Raw genomic sequence first — 27,872 nt, forward strand, 5'->3', positions numbered from 1 at the left:
GCCCCGGGTCGGCCTTTTTCCCTTCCGAGACAGGCTCGGCCCTTTGGGCCTGGCCCGTCACGCGGGTTGGGTCATAAATCTATCTTTTCGAGTTAGATTCTTTTTTGGGAATTTATCTGACTTGGACTTTTAATATAACCGAATTTAATGATTTTGGACCAACTCTCTCGGGTATGGGCTAATGAGTTCGGATCGGACCAGACTCTAATTTTTTAAGGGGCGTCACATTTGTTGTTGGTCAATGAGATGAAACTCATTTTTTTTTATCATGGCACCAGGCCGCTCTTTGCCGTCAGATGACGACGAGGATGCGTTGAAAGAAATTTGAAGGACCTTCCATATGAGAATTCATTTTCAGTAGGATGAGTAAATGATGACCAAGTCATGAGTGATAAATATTCATTTTCAGTAGGATGAATAAATGTCACGAGTTGTGTGTTTGCAACAAAAACCAAAGTATGGGTTGTTTAGTTGTGTATTTGCAATAAAATACACAAAGTATGAGTTGTCTAGTTGTGTATTTGTCACGGGTTGTATCATTGCAATAAAATCTAAAGTATGAGTTTTCTAGTTGTGTATTTGTCATGGGTCTTGAATAAGTGATGTGAGTTGTAGTTTAGATATATGTAATATATCTAGACCTGTGCACGGGCCGGGTTCGGGTCAGCAAAATACCAACACTTAACCGGCCCTCCCGTGGCCGATTCCGATCCGGGTCCGGTTAACCGGCGGTTTCGGGTCAGCAAAATACCAACCCTTAACCGGCCCGCCCGTGGCCGATTCCGATCCGGGTCCGGTTAACCGGCGGTTTCGGGTCCGGGCCGACCCTTTTATTTTTTTTAAAAAATTATTTTTAAATACATATTTAAAGAATTTTAAAAAAAAGTTTTGCATAATTGAACTTATAAAACCTCTATCAAATATTTCATTATCTCAACAAAAAAATCTATTGCATTTATTCAATAAAAAATATAATATTTCAATTTTCATCATCTTATATAAAAAAATATATTACATGTCATTATATTCAATCACACTCACCCGGATTTCATTATATTATATATATATATGCGTTTTTTTTTAAATAGGTTGATCCACCTGACGGATCGACAGGTTTGACGTCTGTAAACCGTAACCGAATCAGCCATTATAAATTGAGTTTTATTCTAAAAATTTATAAAATAATAATAAATTTAGTTTTAATCTAAAAACTCCTGGACCAAATTCTAAACCACATTCATTCATATTTATAAATGTCAAAAAGGGTCAGCAAGTGGCTGCTGGTAAGCTGATACCCGTCATTTTACGGGTCGAGAAATAACTAACAGTTCATCGGTTTAGTACATGCCGCCCGCAGGGCACTATCCTGCGGGTGATGTGTAATCTTATGATTTATCAAAATTAGTGGGTCCCACTAATTTTGACCAATCATGAGCCGCCACATCATCCGCAGGGCACTATCCTGCGGGTAGCATCTACTCAACCCAGTTCATCTATTTTAATTTTTATGTGGTGAAGAAGATTAGCTCAGTGAATTTAGCTAATTTTGCTCTAGATTTGGTGGGATGCATTAGTATACTGCCCGGTCAATCCATCTTTTTTTTTTTTTTTTTTTTTTTGAGAATGGTATCCACTTATTATTTTTTGTTTGGTGACGGAATCCGCAACCGTTATCTTTCGGTGTGCTCTGGGTAAACCTCCGAACTTACGCAATAACCTGCAAATTACGTCAGTCAGGTAAATCACACTAGGCAAGCCCTGTGTGACAGGCTAGCGCAATAACCTGCAAACTACGCCAGTCAGGTAAATCATACTAGGCAATCCCTGTGTGACAGACTAGTTCAAAAAAATATTGGCAGGGGGAATCGAACTCCTGACATATGGCCAACAGTTCACCTACTCCACCAACTTGGACACCCCATGAGAGTACGCAGTGTTTTCATAACCGGACCGGTGATCGAACCGGTTTACTTAAAAAAATGATCCAACCGGTCGGACCGTTTTAATCGAACGGTCGAACTGGAAAACCGTTTATATATATTAATATAATAAATAATATATTTTGGAATTTTAAAAACTAAAAAATTATATAAATAGACATAAAATATATATTTAACATAGTTTGAAAGCTAAATAAATATGTAAATATATTTAAAATATCAATTATAGTTATAAATTATTAAAATAATAAATTATTTATTTTTTAAAAAACCAATAATTATTAAAATATTTTTTTAAATGAAGTAGAAATTTCAAATAATAATGTATTTATATATAAAAATATTAAATCTAAGGTTTAAAAATAAAAAAATTAAATTTTCAAAAAATAATAAAAAAAATTCGAAAAATCGGTTCAACCGGTTGAATCGGTTTTCCGGTTTTTGGCCGGTCCAATCGGTTCTTGACCGGTTCTGACCGATTGGACCGATTTTCCGGTTTTTGGGGTCGGATCAGACCGGTCCGGCGATCGGTTCCAAAAACACTGAGAGCACGGTATCCACTTATTTTTATACTAGTAGAACGGGTCACACAATTTGTCAGTTTGTGTGTAATATATAAAAAAATGATAAAGTTATTTTTTTAGGAAATAAATAATTGTAAATAAAAAAATAATAATGATTATAATTGCAAATTTAAGATGGTTATATCAAGGTCAATACGAGCCCCACTCTAACCATAGATGTTCTCCAAACACGTCCCGTGACAGGATTCCAATAAAAAGAGTGAAAAGGGAAGAAAACTTTATAGTACGTGGACAGCTACAGCCTACAGATTACAGCATCATTCAAAACAATATTTCATCCAGAACTCACCCCTTTCCTCCTAGAACTAGATTGAATGAGCCCCTGTAAAATTACTTAACTGTGTATTTTCCTTTGGTAGATAAAATCTGCTTCCTTGCTAAAATCACAGAATTCAAGGAACATGAATTCACCAGACAGTATACAGAATTCAATTCCAGATGATATTGCTCTCAAAATAGCTTCATCCCTTGAGGTCATTTCTTTACATATATATATATATATTCAACTTGTTTGTATCTTTTTTCTTGATTTTTCAGTCCTTTTTTGAAGTGGGTTTTGAAAAAGATTTAGTCTTTCATTTTCAGGTTATGGATGTGTGTTCATTAGGCTGTTGCTCCAGGTTCTGGAAGGAGCTATGCGGGTCTGATTGCGTTTGGGAGGTTTTATGCAAAGCCCGGTGGCCCGCGATTGCCTCGGATCACAAATCCTGGAGTCAATCCCAGGAAATTGATCGAATAAGGGACTCCAATTCCAAGGTTCTTGCTTAGTTTACAAATTTCTGAGTTTGACCTGCTTTGATTTTATCTTCTTTTTTTAGGGAGATTTTTATCTTAATTTCATGTCAGAATTTGAAGAGTTTTCATTTGTGACGAATCTTGGATATTTGATCCTTTAGCAAATACAATTAACAAATCACAAAAACTGCTAATTTGTCTGCAAACTAAACAAGTGAGATCATCTGGTGGTATAAGTATAATGCTTAGAAATTAGAATGTTATTTCGTAGTTTCATCTCATTACTTGAACATTCTGGATATTTAACCAGAGGGATATTTTCTTGATGATGATAGGGGTGGAGGGAGTTGTATGTATTCAAGCATAATGAGATGGCTGGAAAAGCAGCCGTGATACTCGATTTTGTGGAACGAGCTTTAGCTTTCGAGTCGATTGAGGTTGGGAATTATCTGAAAGCCATCGAATTACTCAATTCTCAGCATTTTGGATTCAAAGATGTTGAAATGTTCTTACTCAAACCGAAGCTCAATGTGCTACTTAACTTGGTTGGCCTGCATTACTGCATCATCTGGCTTGGCGTGCCGGTCGAGTATGTACTGGAGGCGCTAAACAGAAGTCAAATTTCAGAGAGGCAAGTGTGTGTGCAATGGTGGAAGCTTGGTAGATGGTTCCATGGTTTCCGTTTACGCGATGAATTACATTCTCGTAGCGTAACGTTGGGTGATTTAGCGGCTTACAATGAAGAAGTCCTTGGCGTGCTTCATCGTGGCGCCATTCACGAAGTTATTCGTGTACAAATTTCTATCGCTAAGCTGATGCATTCGTCCTGGTCACAACAAGTCGCTCAAGTTTGAACAAGTGAAAGCTTCAGGCATGTAGAGATATTTGTGGTTGGAATGTTGTTAATATTGTTACTTTGTAAGTAAAAAAGAACAGTTAATATGTACCATTGGCATGTAAATAAGAATGCTGTAACAGAATAAGGTAGCGTTTGCCTTGGCATTGTAATAAATTGTATGTTGGAATCTTTGTTATTTTCAGATGAGGGGCTGATTCCATGACCTCATTGTTTATCACAATTCTTGATGATTTTCTTGGATTGACTACTTTATGCATAATATTATTCTTTTTTTAAAAAATTATTACACGAGGTAAAAGTTTTTTAACAGTCGCATGGGATCCAACTGAGGTCTCTCCCTGTTTCATACAAATTATATTTGAAATATATTTCCCTTGAAAATTTGTACTCATCACTCATAAGTCACAACTAATTTACTGCATCGAATACAGATGGTTTCGAAAAAAATATCAAAGCATGAACAAAAAATGAAAAACTATGTTAAGGACTTGATTGGAGATAACTCTATATACACTGCTCCCTCCGACTACATCTCTCAGAAAGCCAAATTGGACACAAGTTTTTAGAAACTCGCAATGAATTGAGCAAAGCTTGGATACTTCGGCTCCCATCCTAGCTCAGCTCGAGTCTTCGAGTTGTTTAATTTCTTACCTAGAGGGCCAGTTTGTCCTTCAAAAGTAGTAACATGTGACCACATCAGATGATGAAGGATGTAAAGACCATTTACTATAGCAAAGATGTGGCGTCAAGTGTACAAGAAAAAATGGATGATTCTACACAGTCAATCCTATGTGAAGTCGGTGTACCTGTGAAACCTTCAAACTTCTCACTGAACTTTCCACTCTCATTTACCAATTCCATCACTTGTTGCCTGAAAGAATACATGAATGAAAACTACTAAAAGCATCTAAAATGCTTTTATGCATCATCTACATTTCTACAGTATTTTATACTACGACCTATTTGAACGAGAAATACCTGGATAGAGGGTGATTGTCACAGCCAAGAAAGATTCGGCCACGAAGTTTCTTTCGTAAGGTAGCAACTGTAAGTGAAGCTGCATCCTGTAGCAGTGTACAAACCACAACATTAATTGTCATATTATAAAGCAGACATTACACACATGTTATGGTAAAGTAATAAACATCGTGTCCAAGCATTTACCTCGTAATGTATTAGATTGAGTATATGATCTGGACGAATATCAAGAGTTCGTTTCCTCAACCAGAATGAATGGGCTCCTCTATCTGCTTTGTACTGAGAGTTAAGGTCACTGTTTATATAACTCAATTCCAAGAAGTGTCTATTTTGATATAATGTTCACTACTTAAGAGTCCATATGGATATGTAAAGTCCAGCCAATCTAACAACACAACCACCGGCCTCCAACACCACATTCTCAGCCTCCAGTAGTCTATCTGTTTTGGGGCTCCTCCCAATTGGAACTATTGGAGAATCCTGTAGAGTAAGGACAAACATATCAGTATTTCGTAAAAGAAAAAACAAATCAGCAATTCGTATCGTAGCACGGAAGACTGTAAATACCATAATGTTGGTTATAACAACATTATTTCTTACTTGCATATATTGGCTAATCTTTTAATAGGAAATACTTATTTCAAGAAACTTTTCAATAAATTTTTCAAAAAGTAAAACAACAAAACTGAAAAGGTGTTGTGCAGAAGGCTGTTTTATGCCAGATGAGATACCTCATCACATGATCCATTGTCACTGCAATCATAGGGAGCAGAACTTGAAGTGAAGATAAAAGATCCTTCCCCATTCCAACTCAAAGTTGCTTCCCTGATTGTAAGACACGACACAAAGTTGCTTCCCTAAATGAAACTGGCATTTGACTTTAAATATACTAATACCACCAACAGAGTTAAGGAGAGAGAATTAGTTTACAGCACAAATTAGTCATGGTTCTTTAATAAGTAAAGTAAAGAAGTTGCTGATTAAGACACAGAAAGTTGGCAATGGAACATAATAGACAAGTAAAGTAAAGAGCAACTCATTAACTCATATAGGCCATATTACTTTTACTACTTCCTCATGTTACAGCTAAAAGAACTGAGATGAGTCTAGTTATTGTTAATCGGTTCTCACAAGGAAACTTGCTCTTATTAAAAGAAAAAACCCATAACATGTAAGCAATGTCCAATGAGGTGCATGGAAACATCGAAAAACCAATCTCAGCAAATACTGAACTTGTACAGAAAAAAAAATGATAAGACAACATATTGCCTTTCAAGGGGTTGTGCAGGTTTGTTCTTGAGCATACCGGACTTCACCAGGGTAATCCGTACTTTGTGATGTAGGTGCACAAAAAATCACATAAGGAAACTTATGTTTCACTTCCATTCCCTTCAGTGATGGGCTGATCCCCAATTTAATTAACTCCTCGTGATGATTGTTTGTCCTTGTCTGCCCACAAATTTGGCCCTGGGGATGCTCCTGCCACATTAAAACATTTACTTAGTTTAGTCCCAATTCGGAGTATGCATTAAGATACAAGCTTACAAGAGCAAAAACCAAAACAACAATCACATGCTCAACGATCCCCAAAAGATATAAACACAACTTATTTACAAGTCGATGGTTTGACTAAAACAACTGAAAATCGTACAAGTTCTACAATGCAAGTATTAGACAGCCGTGCATTCATGAAATACATGAAGTTATCAGAAAAATACACCAACACAAGTTGAATTTTGAGCACCAAAGTACCTTTCCCCATTGCTCTGCCACTAAACGTCCTAGTACGCCTGGCCCAACTATCAACAAGTCATTAGCTCCCACTGCCTCTGTAGACAGAGCTTCCGATTCGTTGCAGACACCTTTAACACATCAGGTAAAGAAATCAAATTCTGCATACATTAATTTCCCTCCATTTAGCTTGTATCTGTTTGCCAAAACCCAAGAATTCACCAAAATAATTTTTTTCATCGTCCAAGCTTGGTTCAGACTTCAGATAAGCCGAAACTGCGGTTCACCTTATACTAGTGCTCGACAAAACGATCTTAAATGACCTTCAAGTGAGTCGAGTGCCCACAAAGTTAACTTTCAAATTTGCAGCAAGATACAAGAAAACGACCACAATATCACAAAATCATTCGGTATAACCAACCCTGCATCAATGCCCGCAGCACATTTGTATGAACAAAAATATACTACAATCACATGATGTCACGAAACTTCAAACTGATTCAAAACCTCAATTTCCACACACAAAACCAAAGCATATAAGTATACGCTGCTCACCGATGGCAGAGGAAGCGATGACTTTGACTGAAATCTTGGAGTTCCTAAAGGAAGTGAAATTGAAGCTTCCGGGGAATGAACGAGAAGCCGCAGCTACGGATATGAAAGCGCTGCAATACACCGAATTCGGCATTTGCGGAGCAATGATTCCGTTGGTAATTGCACCGACGCATGAATTCATGCTCAGATTCAGATAATGTTCGTCACAATTGACAGAAAAGGATAATCAATCGAAATTATTATAAACATGAAAATATAATTAATTCAAAATACCTTATTATAAAAACTTTTATTAGTTCAAGTTTCGCACCAAATGATGCTTCAGCTTTGAGGTATTAATGTAATAATCTGACATTAAAAATGATTAATTTGTCTTTGAAACCGTCTTATAGCAATTTTAGTTATGAAGAAATATTTGATTGTGTCGAATATATAGTCCAATTTTTATATCCGGTCATCATTTTTTTCTTGTTCTTGTTAATATATCTTTACTAAAATAATGGAAAACAAACAACTATGTTTTTATAAATTAATAAATAATAAATATAATATTTTGTTTGTTAAATTTTGATTTTTCACAATCCAATAATTTATTTTTTTGTGAAAACCCGAACAAGTAATAATCGTATAATACCCCCAACAACAACAACAACAAAAAAAATAAATAAATAAAATTTGGGAGCATTTGTGCGCGCGAAGGAGTACTGAGTACTTAAGAAGTGGACGCGTGTACAATTTTTGCATGAAATGTTTCCAAATTCCACCGTCTCGGTCGTCTTCCTCTTCCATTATTACCACTTCTTTCTCCTTTGTCTTTCAACCATGAGAGCACCAAGTGGGCCTGGTGGATATGGGCCTGGCCCTGATTCGTATGGTCACCATCCGGGTTCGGGTCTACTCTATAATCTATGCTCAGTTATCTCTTCTTGGTAAGAACTCCAAATCTCTTTTATCTTTATAAACGATCCATTTTTTCTTTTGTTTTCTAAAGAAACGTTGCTCCGTTGCTTTGGATCGATGAATTTGATTTGATATATTTTATTTCGAAAGTGATTATTAAGTAAATATGTTTGAAATCTATCGTAATTACTGCTCAATCGTGTGATATTAATTATTCTTTTCTTTGAGAACAATTATCGTAATTACTCCCCGCAGAAATTCACTTTGTTGAGATAATATTGAATGGAATAATTAATTAATTTTGAGTGCTGCAGCTTCTATGTCTTCTGTTGCTGCTGGCTCATAGAAGACTGCTTCACGGGCCGGAGGTATGGTCCACCTAGGCCTCCATTTGGTTTACCAGACCAACGGTTTCCGCCGCCGCCGCCACAAATTGGGCCTGGACCAGTAAGAATTATGGGTAGTCACTTCGGCCCATCAGGCTTAGTACCTCAACCCGGCCCTATTGGGTTCCCTGGTGAACCACCTCGCTTTTGAATGTTTTGTTATGCTGTGCCTCGTCAACTTGTTGGTCTTATCTTATGGCTTGGTGACAAATTAAGCATATGTATATGTAAAATAAATAAATAATGCATTTTCATTGTCTACAAATTATTTTTTTCCTCAAATTTTATATTTCATAATAATTCTTAAAATATATGAAATTAAATGGCCTGGAAATATGGCTAATTGAATTCTAGACTATTCAATGTCTAACAAAAAAAATTTCAATTTAATTAGTAATTTCACGATCTTGACATAAGTTCTGTGTACTAAATAAATAAAGGAATATCATACGTTCTTGTTGCAGAAAAATCAAATAAAAAGCTTATGAGGTTATGGGAGTGAAAATATATATTTTGTGAATATTAAAAATATATCTATGTAATGGAAATATTGAGCAACAAAATTAAATATTATATAAATCTATACTTCCGAACTTGAAACAACTCCAAAACTTTAAACCCGAACCAAGAACAATCCAATTACTCGATTAACATGCCAACTCGATTTGATTTTTATTTATTATTATTTTATTATTTAACAAAATTATAAAAATTCGATACACATAATCATAATAAAAAATATTTTAAATTTAAACGAATGATAATAAAATTATTATCTAATAATAGTGTATCGTCGCATTCAATATTTTTTTTAAAATTAATGTGATTTATATTTAAGTAGTAGCAGTATCATAGTTGTAAAAATTATCAAATTATCTAATGACTAAACTATAATTTTTAATGTCAATATTTTTTTTATTAAAAAAAACAAAAAATTAAAGTGTGATATCTATCATGTAATGTAGTTTTGGCAAAAAAAGATGATCTCCTCTTTTGTTTAATAAACATCTTTTTTTATATATAGTATATATGATACATGTTTAAATATTTTATATTTGAATTTTAGTATTTCAATCATTCAATTGATCTAGAAATATTAATCATTTAGAAAATGCAAATATTTTTAAAAATAAATAAATATATTTAAAATTTAAAATTCTATGATACTAATATACAACAAAGATCTTCAAACGCGAACAAAAAAATCGCCTTAATTATTTATGTTGAAAATATATTATTTTATTATTGTTGAATATTGAATGTTGAATATTGAGTTGTAAAATGTGGAAAATTAGTGTGTGATGATGTAGATGATGATGTTTTAATTTTTGGACTAATCTCAAATGTGGATCTATAAATAGGTCTTCATTTGTGATGAAAAATACAATTGAGTTGAGAGAAAAATATTATAAAGTGTAGAGTTTGATATATTTTGAGTTTTGGAGTTTTTACTTTTTACCATAAATTTTTATTTTTTCACAACACGTTATCAGCACGATCGCTCGAAGGTTCTCTATATTTTTCGACGCTCCAAAATACAAGAAGAAGTCAAAAATATTCAACAAGTAAGAATTTTTATTTTACTGTTTATATATTTTTATTGTGTATATATTAATATATAATATCATGTTATGAAAAAAATAGTTTTTTTCAAAACTTGTTATAAATCCTGTGAGGATGTTAAGACGACATCCCACACTCCCGGTAAGGGATACGACAAGTATAAAAGCCTTTAAGGTTTTTAGAAAATAACGTGATATATATTTATTATGTATATATATTAACTGTATCAATATATAATTTCATGTTATTATATAAAAGGTTGTCTATGACACTGACCTTATAATAACGTGATATGATATAAATTATTGTGTATTTATATACTAACCATATTCGTATAATCTCGTGTTATTATATAAAAGGTTGTCTACGACACCGATATTATAATAATGTGATATGATATACTATACCTGACTTTATACTAACTATATTGGTATAATTTCACAATATTATATAAAAGGTTGTCTACGACACCAATCTTATAATAATGTGATATGATATACATAATTATTTAATTATGATTATCATTATATGCATTGCACCATTATCACAAATTTTATTCAACACATACTCAATTTTTTCCTTACCCCCAACGGTCACAAAACGGCTAGTTTTTTGCCTATAAATATGTTCACTCAAACTCATTTTCAATCACACCAAAATTCATTCTTTCTCTCAAAATATTTTTTCGATTTTTCGAAGATGAAGATGATGGCATTTATAAGGCTATTTTTCATAACGGCTATGATCATCATGCTCACGAGTCTTATACTCACCAGCGATTTTCCACCGCACACATTTTATCTATTTTTAAACATACTTGTACGCGTCTTTTATCCATTATTTTGTATTGTCATATTAATGAAAATTAACTAATAAAATGCATTGTTGTTTTTCTAGTACCATCATGTCAAATTTGGCAAAACTTAAATTCGTTGCTCTCGATATCACTAGAAAAGAACAACGAATTTTTAATAAGAAATCATCAATCCCGACCCACTGGATCAACGACATTTCCTGAAGCAAATGTCGTAATGAAAAATAAAAACTAAAATCAAAGGCATAAACAAGATTTTGGTCGTGGTCGAGGAAGTGGATGTGGTCATGAACGTGGATGTAAAAATGATCGCGGTCGTGGATATAAAAATAATCGAGATAGTTACTTCAATAACTAATCTCAAAAGAACGTCACGAACCACCCAAAAGGGCAGCATGAAAATATGAGTGAAAATAAAAATCATTCAAAAAGATATGAGAGTGCTTATTATAAATGTGGCACTCCAAGAAATTGGTCATGTATCCCTGAGCACTTATGTAAGCTCTTTAAAGTATCGATAAATGAAAAAGAAAAAGAGACCAATTTTGTTGAAATCAGTAACCATTTAAGTGGTTCAACTTATTTCAATGCTGCCGATTTTTTCAAATGATTTCGAGAATATTGATTAATATATTGGTGGGACTAGAATGTAACATGCTATATTTTTCATGCATTCTTATGAAACATGATATATTTTTCATATATATATTATCCTTGATTTTTCTTTATTAGATTTTTGTGAAGTTTGATATGAAAATGCTATGAGCAAACATGAAAATAATATCATGGAATTTTGCATACCAGATAGTGATACAACGCACACTATTCTGCGAGATAAAAGATATTTCTTGGAAATAAAACCAACAAAAGCAATGATGAATACCATATCAGGTCCTGTAGACTTGATTGAAGGTTGTGGTAAAGCACAATTTTTGTTACCAAATGGTACAAAATTTCTGATAAATGATGATTTATATTCACCACAATCAAAAAGAATTTTGTTGAGTTTTAATGACATATATTTTCATGGATATGATATTGAGACGATAACTGATGGAAATCAAAAATATATGTGTCTTACCACATATAAATCAGGAAAGAAATATGTGGTTGAAAAATTATCAATGCTCCCTACTGGATTGCATTATACACATATAAGGCCAATCGAATCAAATATGGTGGTTAATAGTTCTTCAATATTAACCAATTGGCATGATCGATTGGGACATCCTGGTTCAATAATGATGCGAAGAATTATTGAAAATACGCATGGTCATCCATTGAAAGACCAGAAGATCTTTCAGAATAATAAGTTTCAATGTAAAGCATGTTCTCTTGAAAAACTTATTATAAGACCATCGCCAGCTAAAATCCAAACAGAATCACCCATATTTCTTGAACGTATTCAGGGTGATATTTGTGGGCCAATTCATCCACCATGTGGACCATTTCAATATTTTATGGTATTGATCGATGCCTCCAGCAGATGGTCACATGTATGCTTATTGTCAACTCGAAATGTGGCATTTGCAAGACTAATGGCTCAAATAATAAAATTACGAAATCAATTTCCCGATTATACAATCAAGAAAATAAGACTTGATAATGCTGGAGAATTTACTTCCCAAACTTTCAATGACTATTGTATGTCAATGGGAATTACTGTTGAACATCCTGTTGCTCATGTTTATACACAGAATGGATTAGCTGAATCATTGATTAAACGTCTACAACTGATTGCTAGACCAATGATTATGAGAACAAAACTTTCTATTTCTATATGGGGACATGCAATTTTACATGCTGCAGCATTAATTCGCATCAGACCAAGTGCATATCATAAATTCTCCCCATTGCAGCTTGCATTTGGTAAAGAACCAAATATTTCTCATTTGAGAATTTTTGGATGTACGGTGTATGTGCCTATTGCACCACCTCAACGATAAAAAATGGGTTCTCAAAGAAAAATCGGTATTTATATCGGTTATGATAGCCCATCAATCATTCGATATCTTGAGCCTCAAACAGGCGATGTGTTTACAGCACGTTTTGCTGATTGTCATTTTAATGAAGAAATCTTTCCAATGTTAGGGGGAGAAAAGAAACACATCGAAAAAGAAATCACATGGTATGTACCATCATTGTTACATTTGGATCCAAGGACCAAACAATGTGAGAAAGATGTACAACAAATTGTACACTTGCAAAGAATTGCAAATCAAATGCCAGATGCATTTGGAGACACAAAAGGGGTAAAAAATCATATATACACGCTGTAAATGCCCCTGCTCGAATTGAAATTCCAAAGAAACAAATTGAAGACACTCATGATGTCATAAAACGCTTGAAGCGTGGAAGGCCAGTCGGTTCCAAGGATAAAAATCCTCGGAAAAGAAAAGGCATAGAGAAACACGATGATCATAAATTAGAAAATGGTGTTCCAAAAGAAACACCAGATGATAAAAATGTTCTGTCAGAACCACAAACTGACGAGAATCGTGAAATCTCTATCAATTATATTAATACTGGAAAAATATGGAACCGAAAAGATATAAAAGATATTGATGAGATATTTTCTTATAATATGGCATGTGACATCATAAATGAAAACGAGGATCATGAACCAAAATCCTTTGGTGAATGTAAAACTCATCATTATTGGGCAAAATGAAAAGATGCCATCCAGGTTGAATTGGATTCGCTAAATAAACGCAATATTTTTGGACCTATAGTCCTCACACCTGAAGGTGTAAAACCTGTTGGATACAAATGAGTTTTTATTCGAAAGCGAAATGAGAAAAATGAAATAGTCAGATATAAAGCTAGACTTGTTGCACAAGGTTTTTCTCAAAGGCCTGGAATTGATTATGAAGAAACGTATTCTCCTGTTATGGATGCAATTACGTTTCGATATTTGATTAGTTTGGCAGTCTCTGAAAATTTGAAAATGTGTATGATGGATGTTGTTACGGCTTACTTATATGGATCACTTGATAGTGATATATATATGAAAATTCCTGAAGGATTTAAGATGCATGAAGCACAAAGTTCAAAACCCAGAGAATTTTATTCTGTAAAATTGAAAAGATCATTATATGGGTTGAAGCAATCCGACCGAATGTGGTATAATCGGCTAAGTGAGCACTTGATGAAAAAGAGATATGTAAATGATCCAATATGCCCTTGTGTTTTCATCAAGAAAACAACATCCGAATGTGTAATAATTGTTGTATATGTTGATGATTTAAACATCATTGGAACGAATAAAAAAATTCAAGAAGTTATGATGTACTTGAAGGAAGAATTTGAAATGAAGGATCTTGGAAAAACCAAGTACTGTCTGGGTTTGCAAATCGAACAAAAAGAATGTGGAATTTTTGTTCATCAGGCAAATTATACAGAAAAGATCCTTAAACGTTTTAATATGGATAAATCAAATCCATTAAGTACTCCAATGGTTGTAATATCATTAAACATAGAAAATGATCCATTCCGTCTATGTGAGGATGATGAAGTTATTCTTGGTTCAGAAGTACCATATCTAAGTGTCATTGGTGTCCTTATGTATCTTGCAAATTGTACTAGACCTGATATATCTTTTGCTGTAAATTTATTGGCAAGATTCAGTTCATATCCAACAAAGAGGCACTGGAACGAAATTAAACATATATTTCGTTATCTACGAGAAACGACAGATTTGAGACTTTTGTACTCAAAAGACACCAATCAAAGTATCATTGGTTATGCTGATGCTGTGTATTTATCTGATCCACATAAGGCACGTTCTCAAACCGGATATGTATTTACTCGTGGAGGCACCGAAATTTCTTGGCGTTCACAGAAACAAACACTCGTAACAACTTCATCAAATCACGCCGAGATTATTGCATTACATGAAGCAAGTCGTGAATGTGTATGGTTAAAGTCAATGACCAAACATATTCAAATATCGTGTGGATTGAGTAAACAAGAAGCCTGTGACTTTGTATGAAGACAATGCTGTATGTATTGCTTAAATGAAAGAAGGATACATCAAAAGTGACAGAACAAAACATATACCCCCAAAGTTCTTTGCCTACACTCAAGAACTTGAGAAGAATAAAGATATTGATATCTGTTATATTCAATCAAGTGAGAACTCATCAAATCTCTTCACAAAGGCACTTCCCACGACGATATTCAGAAAACATATATACAACATTGGGATTCGCAATCTGCGGAATATGTGAAGAATCACTCATGTTAACATGAGGGGGATTTTATGTGGCTGCGCTTTTTTTTCCTTGCTATGGTTTTTATCCCACTGGGTTTTTCCTAGTAAGGTTTTTAACGAGACATCATAAAAACATATAATAAAGACAATCATCATATGACGATCATCATCACAAGGAGGAGTGTTGAAAATATATTATTTTATTATTGTTGAATATTGAATGTTGAATATTGAGTTGTAAAATGTGGAAAATTAGTGTGTGATGATGTAGATGATGATGTTTTAATTTTTGGACTAATCTCAAATGTGGATCTATAAATAGGTCTTCATTTGTGATGAAAAATACAATTGAGTTGAGAGAAAAATATTATAAAGTGTAGAGTTTGATATATTTTGAGTTTTGAAGTTTTTACTTTTTACCATAAATTTTTACTTTTTCACAATAATTTAAAGCTCTATTCATCGATCTTTTTACAATTTTTTTGCACTAGATCTAAACTTAAAACAAGTAACAACGCATTAAAAATAAATAAAACTGAAATCTTTTTATAAATTTAGTTGACAAATTTCAACTAAATTACCTTTTTTTTACCGTAACTAAATTACTTTTTCAACCTATATATTAATAACAAATTATAATTATTAATAATATATGATGATATTATTTGGTCTATAGCATCATAATTTATGGAGAAAAATTAGTTTTACGAGTCGGATTTCATGTAATAATTAGGTCGGCACAAAAAATATTTTCGGATCCAAAATACTCTGACCTAAACCCAAGAATTATCAGCTCTAACATAAAGGTTTTTTTGGTCGGGTTAGTGGATCGTGATCGCTTTTTACACCTTTACGGGAGACCTATTCATTTATTTTAACTGTTTTCTCATTTTTTTTCTAATAGATGTTACATAATATGCTAATACGAACGCTGTATTATTATTATTATTATTATTATTTTAAATAGACACAACATTCATTATCTCATGAAGACATATAATAAATTACAAGTTTTCCCAAATCTATAAATCTACACAATGAAGGTAGGGATGTAAACGAGCCGAGCCGAGCTTTTGAATGTTCAAGCTCGGTTCATTTATAAACGAGCCGAGCCCGAGCTTATTTAACGAATATATTTATGGCTCACGAGCTTATTCGAACTTTTATCGAGCCTAAACGAGCTTAATATATTTAAACTATAAATTTAAATATTCATTAAATTAATTAAAAACTAAATTATATATTTGAAAAAAATATAATACTATTATTAAAATTTGTAATTTTATTCTAATAAATTAATTTTTATAGATTTTTCAATATTTTTCTTAAGTAAAGTGTAAATTTATAAATTAAATATCAATACTATTATTTTTTCGTCTAAGAGATGACTTACGAGCTTGTTAACGAGTCTGTTAACGAGCATGTTCACGAGCTAACGAGCCGAATATTGTAAAGCTCGAGCTTGGTTCGTTTGCCTCAACGAGCCTCATTAAACGAGCTCGAACAAGCTTTTAACGAGCCGAGACCCGAACAGTTCGCGAACTGTTCGTCTCATTTACATCCCTAAATGAAGGTGATGCCAACTATGAATTCATGGTGAGGCAGAGGCTTAGATACTTTCTACTTTGTTGGCATTACAAGTTTTTTGAAAGTTGTATGGATTTCGTGGTGCTTGAATTTTATGGTCGATGATTTATTAAATATATAATATAATATAATATAATATAATATAATATAATTTGGTGCTTGTGAAGGCCACATGTCACGTCCACACCTTAACATTTGGTTTAGTGAAATTTAAATAGAATCCAATTATGACCAAATATTATATTATTTGGCACGCCTTCCTAATTCGCGATGTGTGACGTGTCTGACCTCTCTCGCCCCAATCATTTGTTTCTTTTATTTTTTATTTTTGAAAAAGCAAAGGGAATATAAAAAGAGATAGACATATTTATCTAATACAATATAATATAATATAATTTGGTTTACCAAAATGAGGGGTCCAAGTTGGAACATGTAAATGCTATACAACATGGATGAAAATGAGTCAGCGTCCAAATAAATAAAATTTTCCAATTATTAGTTTAGGAAATAAAAATTAAAAAAAATAATAATGGTCCTTACCGTTAAATTAGTTGGCGTATTACGTATAATCGTCAAATATCATAATTTTTTTCTTAACTTTACACGTCAGATCTTTTGACATACTATCATCCACAAACAGAAACAGGTGTACCGTATCCTTTGTTTTAAAATAATAATAATAATAAATGTTTTTTTTAATATATACCAGCGCCTTTGATGTACGTTGCGTAGTGCATAATACATAAACTCACACATATATCTATTATGTTAATTTTTTTTAAAAAAATTATACTTATGTATAATAAATTTTTTTTGTTAGGAGTGATTTAATCTTTAAAAATCTAATCTCTTAGTTTTTAAAATTTTGAAGGTGGATTATATAATTATAAGAGAGCTTCAAATTACAAAATTTTTATAAAAAAATTACAAAAATGGATTTATTATATATATTTTTTGAATAAAATTAAAATAGACAAAATGTGGGGTTATTCTTTGTCATTTTTGAAAAATTACCACGACACCGAAAATTGTTATTATAGGTCCCTCACACTTGTATGAAAAAATATAGATAGCATAGATATATACGTCGCTTAGACTCATATTCATTTAATATTTATTACATAAAATAATATTTTTTTAAAATAAAATTGAAAAGAAGTTCAGTTTCACAAAATTGATCTATAAAACCATCTTATAAAATTTTTATAAAACGTAAATAAATTTTTTATTCGCAATGATGTATGACTCATCTCACATCAAAATCTCGATTTAAAATAACGTTTTCGAATTCGAAACTCAATTCTAAAACGAAATTCTCATTGATTCATATTAAGAGTGAGAAATTTGGGTCAATCCAAACGTAGGATGGTGTAAAAGAGGAATATAATTCGGTCCAAGTGGACAGCTGTTTCTCTCCATACGGAACGTGTCCCACACATGTTTTTCTTCCTTTCCTATTAAAATTCCTACTTTTCTTCCTTTGAATCAATTCAAACATTCATGATTTAATCGCCAATATCTCTATAAATTTACACAGATCATCCCCTAGATTCTCTTAAATTAGTTCAAAATTCTTTCGTATCCAATTCCATCCATTTTTTTCTGACACAGATAATATTAAAGATTCAATCTTTTTATTCGCTGAACCAGACCCATTGAATAATCATGGAGATTTCGGTGATTGGAGGCTCACAGGTGAATATTGGAAGATATAATAATCTTGGGTTCTGTAGCTGTAGCAAGATTTGGAATTCGAAGAGTAATAATAAGAATTTAAAGGGATGGAATCTTTGTCAAAGCCAGAGCCTCCGTTGGCCTTCTAAATCTGGCATTGGTTTCAGCCTCAGAGCCTCCGCCTCTTCGCAGAATGGAGCTGTTGTCTTCTCTGAGAAACCTTCAAAAATTGCAAGAGCCAAGCCTGTAAGCTTTCTTGGAGATGAAACGAAAATATTGGTTGATATGTTGGTTGGTTTGTTTCTAAAGTTTGAGTTTTTTTTGGCTGGTTTTGTGGGTGCTTGAATACAACTATATATGGTTATTTTTGTTGTTAGTGTCCATATTTGTTCCGGCCATCCATGTGAATGTCCTACTACATGAAAACCTGTTGATTCTGATTCTGATTTGTCTTCTTTTTGATCTATTTGTAGTTTGATGATGGATTCATGTCCATTTGTTTTCATGTTGATGAAAGTAGGCATGATTATGTTGTAGATGGTTGTGATAGTAACAAATTCTTGTAAAGTTGAATGACATAATCTGCTGTGGATCTCTTGCAGATTGATGGTGTGAAATTGTATGTCGGTTTGCCGCTTGATACTGTATCTAAATGCAATACAATAAACCATGCACGGGCAATAGCGACAGGGTTAAAGGCTTTGAAATTATTGGGAGTAGATGGTGTCGAGCTTCCGGTGTGGTGGGGGATAGTCGAAAGAGAAACCATGGGCAAGTACAACTGGACTGGATATCATGCTATTGTAGAAATGGTTCGAAAATTAGATCTTAAGCTTCATGTGTCTCTCTGTTTCCATTCATCTGAAGAACACAAAATCCCACTTCCAGAATGGGTTTCTCGAACGGGTGAATCCGACCCGAACATATACTTCACCGACCGGTCAGGACAGCGATACAAAAACTGTCTGTCATTGGCAGTGAACGATCTTCCGGTTTTTTATGGAAAGACGCCACTCGAAGTGTACCGAGATTTTTGTGGTACCTTCAAATCAGAATTCTCACATTTTTTAGGTTCCACAATCACGGTAAGAGGTCATTTTGATTGGTAGCGTACAATAGTTAAGAATTGCAAAAGAGATGGCTGATTTTGGTTGGATTCTTTTGTATGGAACAGGGTATATCCATTGGTCTTGGACCAGACGGCGAGCTTGGATATCCATCACACCACAAACCACTTAATAGCAATAGTCGTCGTGGGGCCGGAGAATTCCAATGTTACGACGAATATATGCTTAGAAATCTTAGGCAGCATGCCGAAGAACTGGGAAATCCTCTATGGGGACTTGGTGGTCCTCATGATGCTCCTGGCTACAATGATACTCCAATCTCCACTGGCTTTTTCAATGAAAATGGTGGATCTTGGGAGAGCCCATATGGCGATTTTTTCCTTTCTTGGTATTCAAGCCTTCTGGTATCCCACGGAGAACGAATCTTGTCACTTGCGGCAGCGACTTTCAAAGACGTACCAGTTACTATATCTGGTAAAGTTCCCCTGATACACTCGTGGTTTAAATCACGTTCCCACCCTTCCGAGTTAACAGCAGGGTTCTATAACACCGTCAACAGAGATGGATACGAATCTATAGCTGAAATTTTTGCGAAGAACTCGTGCAAGATTATACTCCCTGGAATGGACCTATCAGATGAGCACCAGCCAGTTGAATCTCGCTCGAGCCCAGAATCATTGCTCGAGCAAATAATAGCTTCCTGCATAAACCATTGTGTGGAGGTATCTGGCCAAAACTTACTGGTTTCGGGTGATTCCAGGCGTTTCGAATTGATCAAGAAACACTTGTTGAACGAGCATGTAACAATGGACTTGTTCACATATCAAAGAATGGGAGCTTATTTCTTTTCTCCTGAACATTTTCCTGCATTCACTCGATTCGTCCAAGGCCTAAATCAACCAGTTCAAAGTTCAGATGATCTCCCAGTGGAAGTGGAGGAAACAAACGAGTCGATCCAGGAATCAAATCGCCAAATGCAAGCCGTTTAGAGAAAAAATTCTTCTCCATGTACGTGGGCTCTGTCTCAATTGAGACATTATTGTAACATCAAAGTCATCTTCATTTTTGCAATATATAGAAAGTATGTGGAAAGGTGAGGTTTCCGTTGTGACAATTTCAAATTTGATATAAATACATCTTTGACTATAGATTTGGGACATAATATAAGAGACACATACATCGAACAAAGAAATGAAAATCTTATTTAAGATGAAGAGTTTCTTTTATGCACATAGAATGTACGGTGAGAATCTTGATAAGTTTATACAGTTCCCAAGATCCTCCGTATCACAACTTAGCAAATGAAGTTCAAGCATGGCTCTAAAAGCAGGAAACTGTGAAGAAGTGGAGGCCACTTTGCTTCCCATTTATTTACAGCAAGAAGTTTTACACATGCTGCCGAATAATTTACCCCGTGACAGAACCAACACCAAAAACAGACTTCGCTGGGAATGGAAATTTACCTAAATATTAAACAAGGGGAAAAATGAATCAATCTAGTAGGTTGATTATATTTTTTTTAAAAAAAGAAAACGGAATAATGAAACAAAGTTAAAGAAATCCAGTAAGTCATTAAGAACGAGATTGTGTTGGATCAATAACCTGCTTGAACCATATCATTCGCAGGCGATTTTCGTGTCGAAGCTGCTAAGACAGATTGTGAAAGCCTGGAAAGCTGATATCGGATACTGATAGTCCATAGTAAACACGTCTTTCCCCACTTTCCCGAACTGAAGAATGATCTTATCATGTTCGGGCCCAACAAGACCATTATCTGGAGAAGCAACCAACTGAAAATTTTTCACTGATGCGACGATTACACGTCCATGGAAGTTCAAGCACCAGCACTGGAGCTGTTCGTGCCATCTTGGGGCTTTGTTTCTCAACACAAGTGAACCATCTGTTTGGCCACTCGATGGTTCGGATACAGTTCTGTCTAAACGACTAGATCTTGAACGAAGAAAAGGGATTGAATGAGAAGAATCGACACTGGTGATAGGGAAGTGAGTTTGTGTTGGAGCAACTCCTCCAGGTCTTATGGAAGAAGCTGGAATCACATCCATTAAGCAGCGCATTCGTCTTGGACCTCTGCATATAAAGAGTGACAACTTTGTTTATTTGCTTACACTGTATATATTTGCCGGGAGAATCTCACAATAACTATTTTGATTTCCCAAATGCAAATAACCAGTCAAAAAAGCACTCATCATCTATCTATCTATATACCATGCACTATGTACTAAACAAATACCATGAGTCTGGTAATTTTGATATGTCAAAAATACGCTTCATTTATACCTCTGTATCATCTCACATACACATGGTAATAAAACCTATCAGTCATTACACACTTCAGTGTGTCAAGCGTGCGTGTTGCCGAAAATGCTCTTCACCTAAATCTTTATATAAGAACACATACAAATCAAGTATCTTCATATGCCAAACATGTGTGTGGTCGATAATTACCTGCAAAAATTTCGAATCTCCAATTTTTAATCACAATATGTCAATGATTAGATGTTTGTATGCAATAAAACTGCAAACAATTTTTGAATGCAAATATATGTACACCACCGTATAGTTTCCAAAACTAGTTCAAGATACACTTCCTTAATTCATTCACGTATCATACAATTGAATAACAGTACAAGAATGACATCAATCTTATTCTTACCTAGCTCCCAACACATTCAACTCGTACGAAATGTGAGCCACTGGATAGTTTCCAGCAGCAATCCTTGGAGATATCTGTTTTGAGCCAACCAGGCGAGTGGACCAACTTTTAGCCATGTTCGCTCCACAATGAGGAGGATGGGCATCGTAGACCACAAATTTTGTACCAAGAAAATTAGATCTGGAAAAAAAGATCGACTTTGAGCCCTTTATGAAACAATTCGTTTAAAATTAATGGCAAAAAACTAATAAACCTTAATTTTCCGATGTAAGTGTCGCCCCCCTTTGACTTATCATCAGCATGCAGAGATATCATGTAGTCTGTACAAGTGGCTCGCTTACACTTACGAGCAGCTAGAAGAAACTTTCCATCATCTGCCAGTGCTGGTAAAAAGAAAAAACACATCAAAACGAAACAAGGCTAATCCTGAATATCATGTCACACTATCATAATCAAGAAGACACAAAGATATCTCCACAAAATTCTGAAGAAAACGAACCTTGACTTAAACTCACGTAAAGATAATATGTTTGGGTTGCACGATTCCGTTTTATAAAACAATGGAGTAGAGACTCCCTTGGGCCAGGCTGAAATTACAGAAAAGAGCATCTATATCAATATAAAAAAGCTCATAAATTACAAATCTTTGCTTGGCAAATGTAAAGTCTTCATTATAAAGGTAAGAGTACTAATAATATTTTGACGTGTTGTCCTTTGCACAGACTTATATCCATCACAGAACATTGAAAACTGACGACCACACAATCATAGATACATATGGGAAGAATGTGCCATGAAAACGGGCAGTTCACAGCCAAAAAAACTCCAGTGAAACCACTGCCAACTAGGCATGGATAACAGATTGAATCAATCGGGAACCAATCGAATCCAACATCAATAGTGAACCAGATTGGTTGCTTCAAAATGGATACGGAACCATTTTAATCCTGTCGGACCTGTCCGTTTGAATACGGTACCAGAACTAGTTCGGGATCGGTTTCATTAAGCTATGTTTGATAGCATATACACCACATATATCTAAATTTTCTAGATGCATAATGGTTTTAAAAAAAATTGATTCCAATTTGGTCTCAATCAGGTCCAATATCCAGCTTATATGGATTTTTTGGTTTTAGATTGGGTTGTACTCCCAATCTGATATATTTGGTACCGATCCAATCCGGTATCATACAGGACTGGTTTGGTTTCATCATTCGGAAATTCAAAACTGGTTTTATCTGGTCCGGAACCAGTCCGATCCCATCCAGTAACATGTCTAGTGCCAACTGTGTGCCCCAAAAACAGCTGAATGAGTCACATATTTGAAAACAGAATCAGATACTCATTCCATACTCCCAGTCGATGCAACACCCGACACCATATTCCAATTGCAGTTTCTCAGTTCATGCAGCAAAAATCCACATTTCAAGACAATAAACTGTCACACTGACTGCAATTCCAACCATTTCAGTTGCTTAATCTTTTGTAGTTTTGTATACAAAGTCATCTGCACAAACTACAGTTATTTTGATTACCGAAAGCTATACTCCGCACTAGAAACTAAAAGTAGAATTGAAATGCAAATGACTGTGGTGCAATGAATCATATGCAAGGACACGTAGTTCAATATCTATCAAATGTAATAGTAAGAAGTGAAAAGAAAAAAAAAAATCCCGAAAGAATCATTAAATTGGAAATAAAAGAAGCATATGATTAAAAAACTTAATCAAATACTAATCACATCGAAGACATCACAGATTGAACTCATCTGGAATGCCTGTAAAACTAACACATCCAAAATAATCTGCAAACAAACATACAAATAAACAAGGAAAATATGCAACAAAACAAGATCCAACCGGCACAAATCAATTCCTGCTCTGTGGAGTTACCAAGATGATCATTAACCAAGTTTTAATAATCTCGAACATATGACAAAGCATTTTACTGTAATTACCCCGTCCCAAATACAATCCATATCCACGTAAACAAGAAGACAAACCACATAAGCCCAGAAAACCAACCACCAACAATAACCAGACAAATTATGTCGAATACAAAAACAACCTCAAGAACAAAAAAAGCACACGTTCACGAATCATACCTGCTTAACAGATATTGGAAACGTGATCTTCCCCGAATCCTCAGGATTTTTCACCAGCTCCTTCATCACCTCCCTCCAGCTCTTGCACACACCAGCACAGGCCACCACATGTTTTCTCCCCGGCCATTCGGATTCACTCTCCTCCACTTTCATCAACACCTCCCTGAGTAACTCCGAAGGCAAGCTATCCCAATAACAACAATCATAACTCTCCGAAAAATCTTTGCTTGAACTATTGTCGTCTCTTCCAACATAAAGTTTCGATTTTTCTACCGTCATTGAGCTGTCCTGAACCACTCTCCGTGACCGTGACTTCAATCCCAGCTTCATCATTGGGCACTCTATTTTTCTCCCAAATCACACTTTCCACTCTTCGGCCCACTAACGAAATTTCTAGATTCTTCACAAACAACCATTCATCCCTCTTGAATCAAGAATCTCACAGGCGAACTTGAATCTTTATCACACCATCTATTTATCACTAAAGATCAAAACTTTCCACAAAAAAAAATATTTACGAACATGATTCAAACCGCAATGGTGAAAAGGGGTTATTGGGAAACTCCTAGTGCGTTTGATTTTGCCCCGAGGAGTGAATGCCCATTACAGGGGATTGGGAAGAAACTCTACACAGATATACAGCGAATATATAAGAAAGAATATGGTAATGGAGCGCAAAATGTGTTTCAACTTTGATTCACTCGTCCAATTTTTAAACTTGGTTATTTTGGCATAATAATAACATTTAATTATCATTTCGATAATAACGATCAAACTATATTAAATACGTAAGATAATATGTAATTTTTTGAATTTTTGAAAGAAGATAAGATATGATAATTAAAAATATATATTAAATAAAAATACTACTTTTCTATGGTGATGGTCTCAATTTTTATATGCGGTGTATATATATATAAACTAATTATAGATTATTTGAATTTAACCTCGATTCATAAATTTATGGATGTTAACAAACTTTCAATAATAATGGGGAAAAAAAGTGTAAATGACAAGGAAAGAAAATGGTTTTTTTGTCAATTGTTAATAGGTCAATTTTCAATAGTTTCAATATTAGATATGATTATTGGTGGGTACAGTATTTATTATGGAGAGTTGTCAACTTATCATAATGCATTATGAAAATAAATTTAAGACCACCACATGCAACCTTATCCCAAAATTAAAGTGTTCGTTATATTCATGAGATAACATGCTGATAACATCTACATTTTGTATTTCTTTTTTTATTATTATTTTAAAAATAAAATAAAAAATCTTAAAACGAAAAACTAGTCACAAAAATTGAGATTATTTTACTATCTTAACAAATAAGTTGGGCGATCTCTCGTGTTTATATCTAGCAAATATGGTGACATTTTTTGTCTTTTAAGTAATAATTTTCACCAACTCCACTTTGAACTTTCGAAAAACAAAATCATTATGTAACACACACACATTGTTTCCCTCCAAACATAATCTTAAAGCAAATCAATCAATTCAACTACAACCTTTGAAAGGAAGAATTTGAATTATAGGAGGAAATTTTCAGAATCTCCATTCTAATTTCTAATTTTCAGAGTCAAATGGATACAACTGATTTAATATATGGATTTGAAATGAAATTCAATTAAATCTTTCAATCCAAATACAATCTAAAATTATATTTGATTTGAAGAATGAAGTGAGTTAAGTATATCAAATTATGTGGATATACTATTAAACAGACTAAATACATAGTGGATTTAAAATTTAAATAAATTTCGTCTATCCAAATAAATCAAAATTTTAAAATCATGTTCTTTCAAAAAAAAAAAATAAATTAAAATCATGTATGTGAAATTGTGCAATAGAGAAATGGTGAAAACATGAATCCAAAAGAAACCTACTTTTACATATATATATATATATATAATTAAAAAAAATTATAAAAAATCTAAAATAAATTATTAAAAATAAAAAAGTTCAAATTTTTTTTAAAAAAACATTTATAAAATAAATTTCAACTGGACATGCACACACCTATAATGTATTATAATGGGGTAGCCTTTTTTTAGAATTATAATGGGGTAGCTATTATATTAACTATACTGCTATTATAAATTTATAGGGGTCGGTGGCGTTCATATTCTTCATTAATTTATAAATATTGCCTCGCTGAAGTTTGAAAAACCCAGGCCTATGGACCCGTGTATGTAAGGCCCATATCTTCACTTTTATGTGCATGTAGACTGGGATATATATAATGTTTGGAAGAATTTTTACGTAACATTTTCCAACTTTTTTTTCCCAATAGTTTTAAATTTTTATGAAGAAAAAACTGAAAAATATTTCCTATAAGCTCTACAAAACATTACCTATCACTTCAACTTTATCATCGGAATGGTTCATCCTGATTGTTAATGTTTATGAGATGATCTCCGACCAAACCCATTAAAAAAATTTAATTTTTATGCAAAATATATTGCTTTTAATTGAAAACATGGAATCCGTCTCACGAATATAAATTCATAAAATCGTATGACAAAATTCGTGCATCGGATTAAATTAAGCAAAATGACCATTTTTAAACAATCAACTTCATAATCACGAAAGGAAACAGTACGTATGATATGCAAGTCCCAACTTGCGGGATCGATGATTCCTTCTTATCTTGTTTCTTTCTTTAATTGTATTGCATATGTTAGGTAGCAGTCGCCACTCATATAATTCAAAGGGCTTCCCCACTTACACAGCTAAAACATTATAGATGAAATAGATTTATTACACAGGCCAAAGCGAACAATGAACTTTTAAAGCGTAAAACAAATCTAAAAGCTGTATGAATTCTTATCATCTAGAAAATCCTGCATTCACTTGTGACTTGTTAAACGTCAAAATGCCTGCCTAAGAAAGGAAAATAACAAAGTACTCTAACGACGACTCAAGTTGATCGTTGTCATGTAGATTTACCAAAACAAACACATAGATTTGTTATAATAAATTTCAAATCCTTAGCTTCAAATCTACCCGAGTCCCCCTTAAAATTTAGATGTCTCAAATCGTATAAAAATTCACATCTCTTATAAACAATACAGCGGACAAGCTCGAAAAAGCCTCAACTATTTCAATATCAGGATTTATTTACTCAGTCGCTACTACCACGGTTCATACATGACTATTGAAACAACTTGAATTTTCTTTGGATAAAAGCAAGTGAAGCTCCCACCAAACCTACAACTTCCACATGATGAGATAATGAAATGGTCCTAGTTGCTGGACACAAGTTGGTCATGCCTAGCCATTAAATCAAGTATGCATATCTATTATCACCTCTACGGCTCTACATGTGTAATTTGTGTTTCCAGAAATAATCTAAGGCACCATCCGGTGTTAATTTCGCCCAACATTTGACTCAAGTTCTACAAATATTAGAGTAATATATCATTCTGTTATCCACACGTATCGATGTATTATCTCTCTATGTATACATCATTCATCGTTTCGTCCCACGAACCAAATTGAGTGA

General features: G+C 33.8%; 4 protein-coding genes across 4 annotated transcripts; 2 read left to right on the plus strand and 2 right to left on the minus strand.

Moving 5' to 3' along the window:
• Positions 1-2,760: 2,760 nt before the first annotated feature.
• Positions 2,761-4,311, plus strand: LOC140867114 (uncharacterized). Its single transcript, XM_073272191.1, has 3 exons — positions 2,761-2,997; positions 3,110-3,280; positions 3,595-4,311. The coding sequence occupies exons 1-3, from the start codon at positions 2,926-2,928 to the stop codon at positions 4,111-4,113; spliced, it is 762 nt and encodes a 253-aa protein (XP_073128292.1). The 5' UTR covers positions 2,761-2,925; the 3' UTR covers positions 4,114-4,311.
• A 127-nt stretch (positions 4,312-4,438) lies between these two features.
• Positions 4,439-7,681, minus strand: LOC140865471 (uncharacterized). The gene is made up of 9 exons (XM_073270132.1): positions 7,383-7,681; positions 6,849-6,958; positions 6,403-6,575; positions 5,828-5,921; positions 5,465-5,576; positions 5,283-5,371; positions 5,097-5,182; positions 4,925-4,989; positions 4,439-4,787 (listed from the first exon to the last, which is right to left on the minus strand). The coding sequence occupies exons 1-9, from the start codon at positions 7,561-7,563 to the stop codon at positions 4,681-4,683; spliced, it is 1,017 nt and encodes a 338-aa protein (XP_073126233.1). The 5' UTR covers positions 7,564-7,681; the 3' UTR covers positions 4,439-4,680.
• Positions 7,682-18,277: 10,596 nt separating this feature from the next.
• Positions 18,278-20,734, plus strand: LOC140894624 (inactive beta-amylase 9-like). The gene is made up of 3 exons (XM_073303186.1): positions 18,278-18,765; positions 19,122-19,604; positions 19,694-20,734. Exons 1-3 carry the CDS (start codon positions 18,511-18,513, stop codon positions 20,573-20,575), a joined length of 1,620 nt encoding a protein of 539 aa, XP_073159287.1. The 5' UTR covers positions 18,278-18,510; the 3' UTR covers positions 20,576-20,734.
• A 31-nt stretch (positions 20,735-20,765) lies between these two features.
• On the minus strand, positions 20,766-25,053 carry LOC140894626 (tubby-like F-box protein 6). Its single transcript, XM_073303187.1, has 6 exons — positions 24,365-25,053; positions 22,760-22,847; positions 22,514-22,643; positions 22,261-22,440; positions 21,189-21,674; positions 20,766-21,049 (listed from the first exon to the last, which is right to left on the minus strand). Exons 1-5 carry the CDS (start codon positions 24,695-24,697, stop codon positions 21,203-21,205), a joined length of 1,203 nt encoding a protein of 400 aa, XP_073159288.1. The 5' UTR covers positions 24,698-25,053; the 3' UTR covers positions 20,766-21,049; positions 21,189-21,202.
• Positions 25,054-27,872: the final 2,819 nt, after the last annotated feature.

Source organism: Henckelia pumila, chromosome 4 (assembly GCF_033568475.1).
Source record: "Henckelia pumila isolate YLH828 chromosome 4, ASM3356847v2, whole genome shotgun sequence".
NCBI classification, from domain to species: domain Eukaryota; kingdom Viridiplantae; phylum Streptophyta; class Magnoliopsida; order Lamiales; family Gesneriaceae; genus Henckelia; species Henckelia pumila.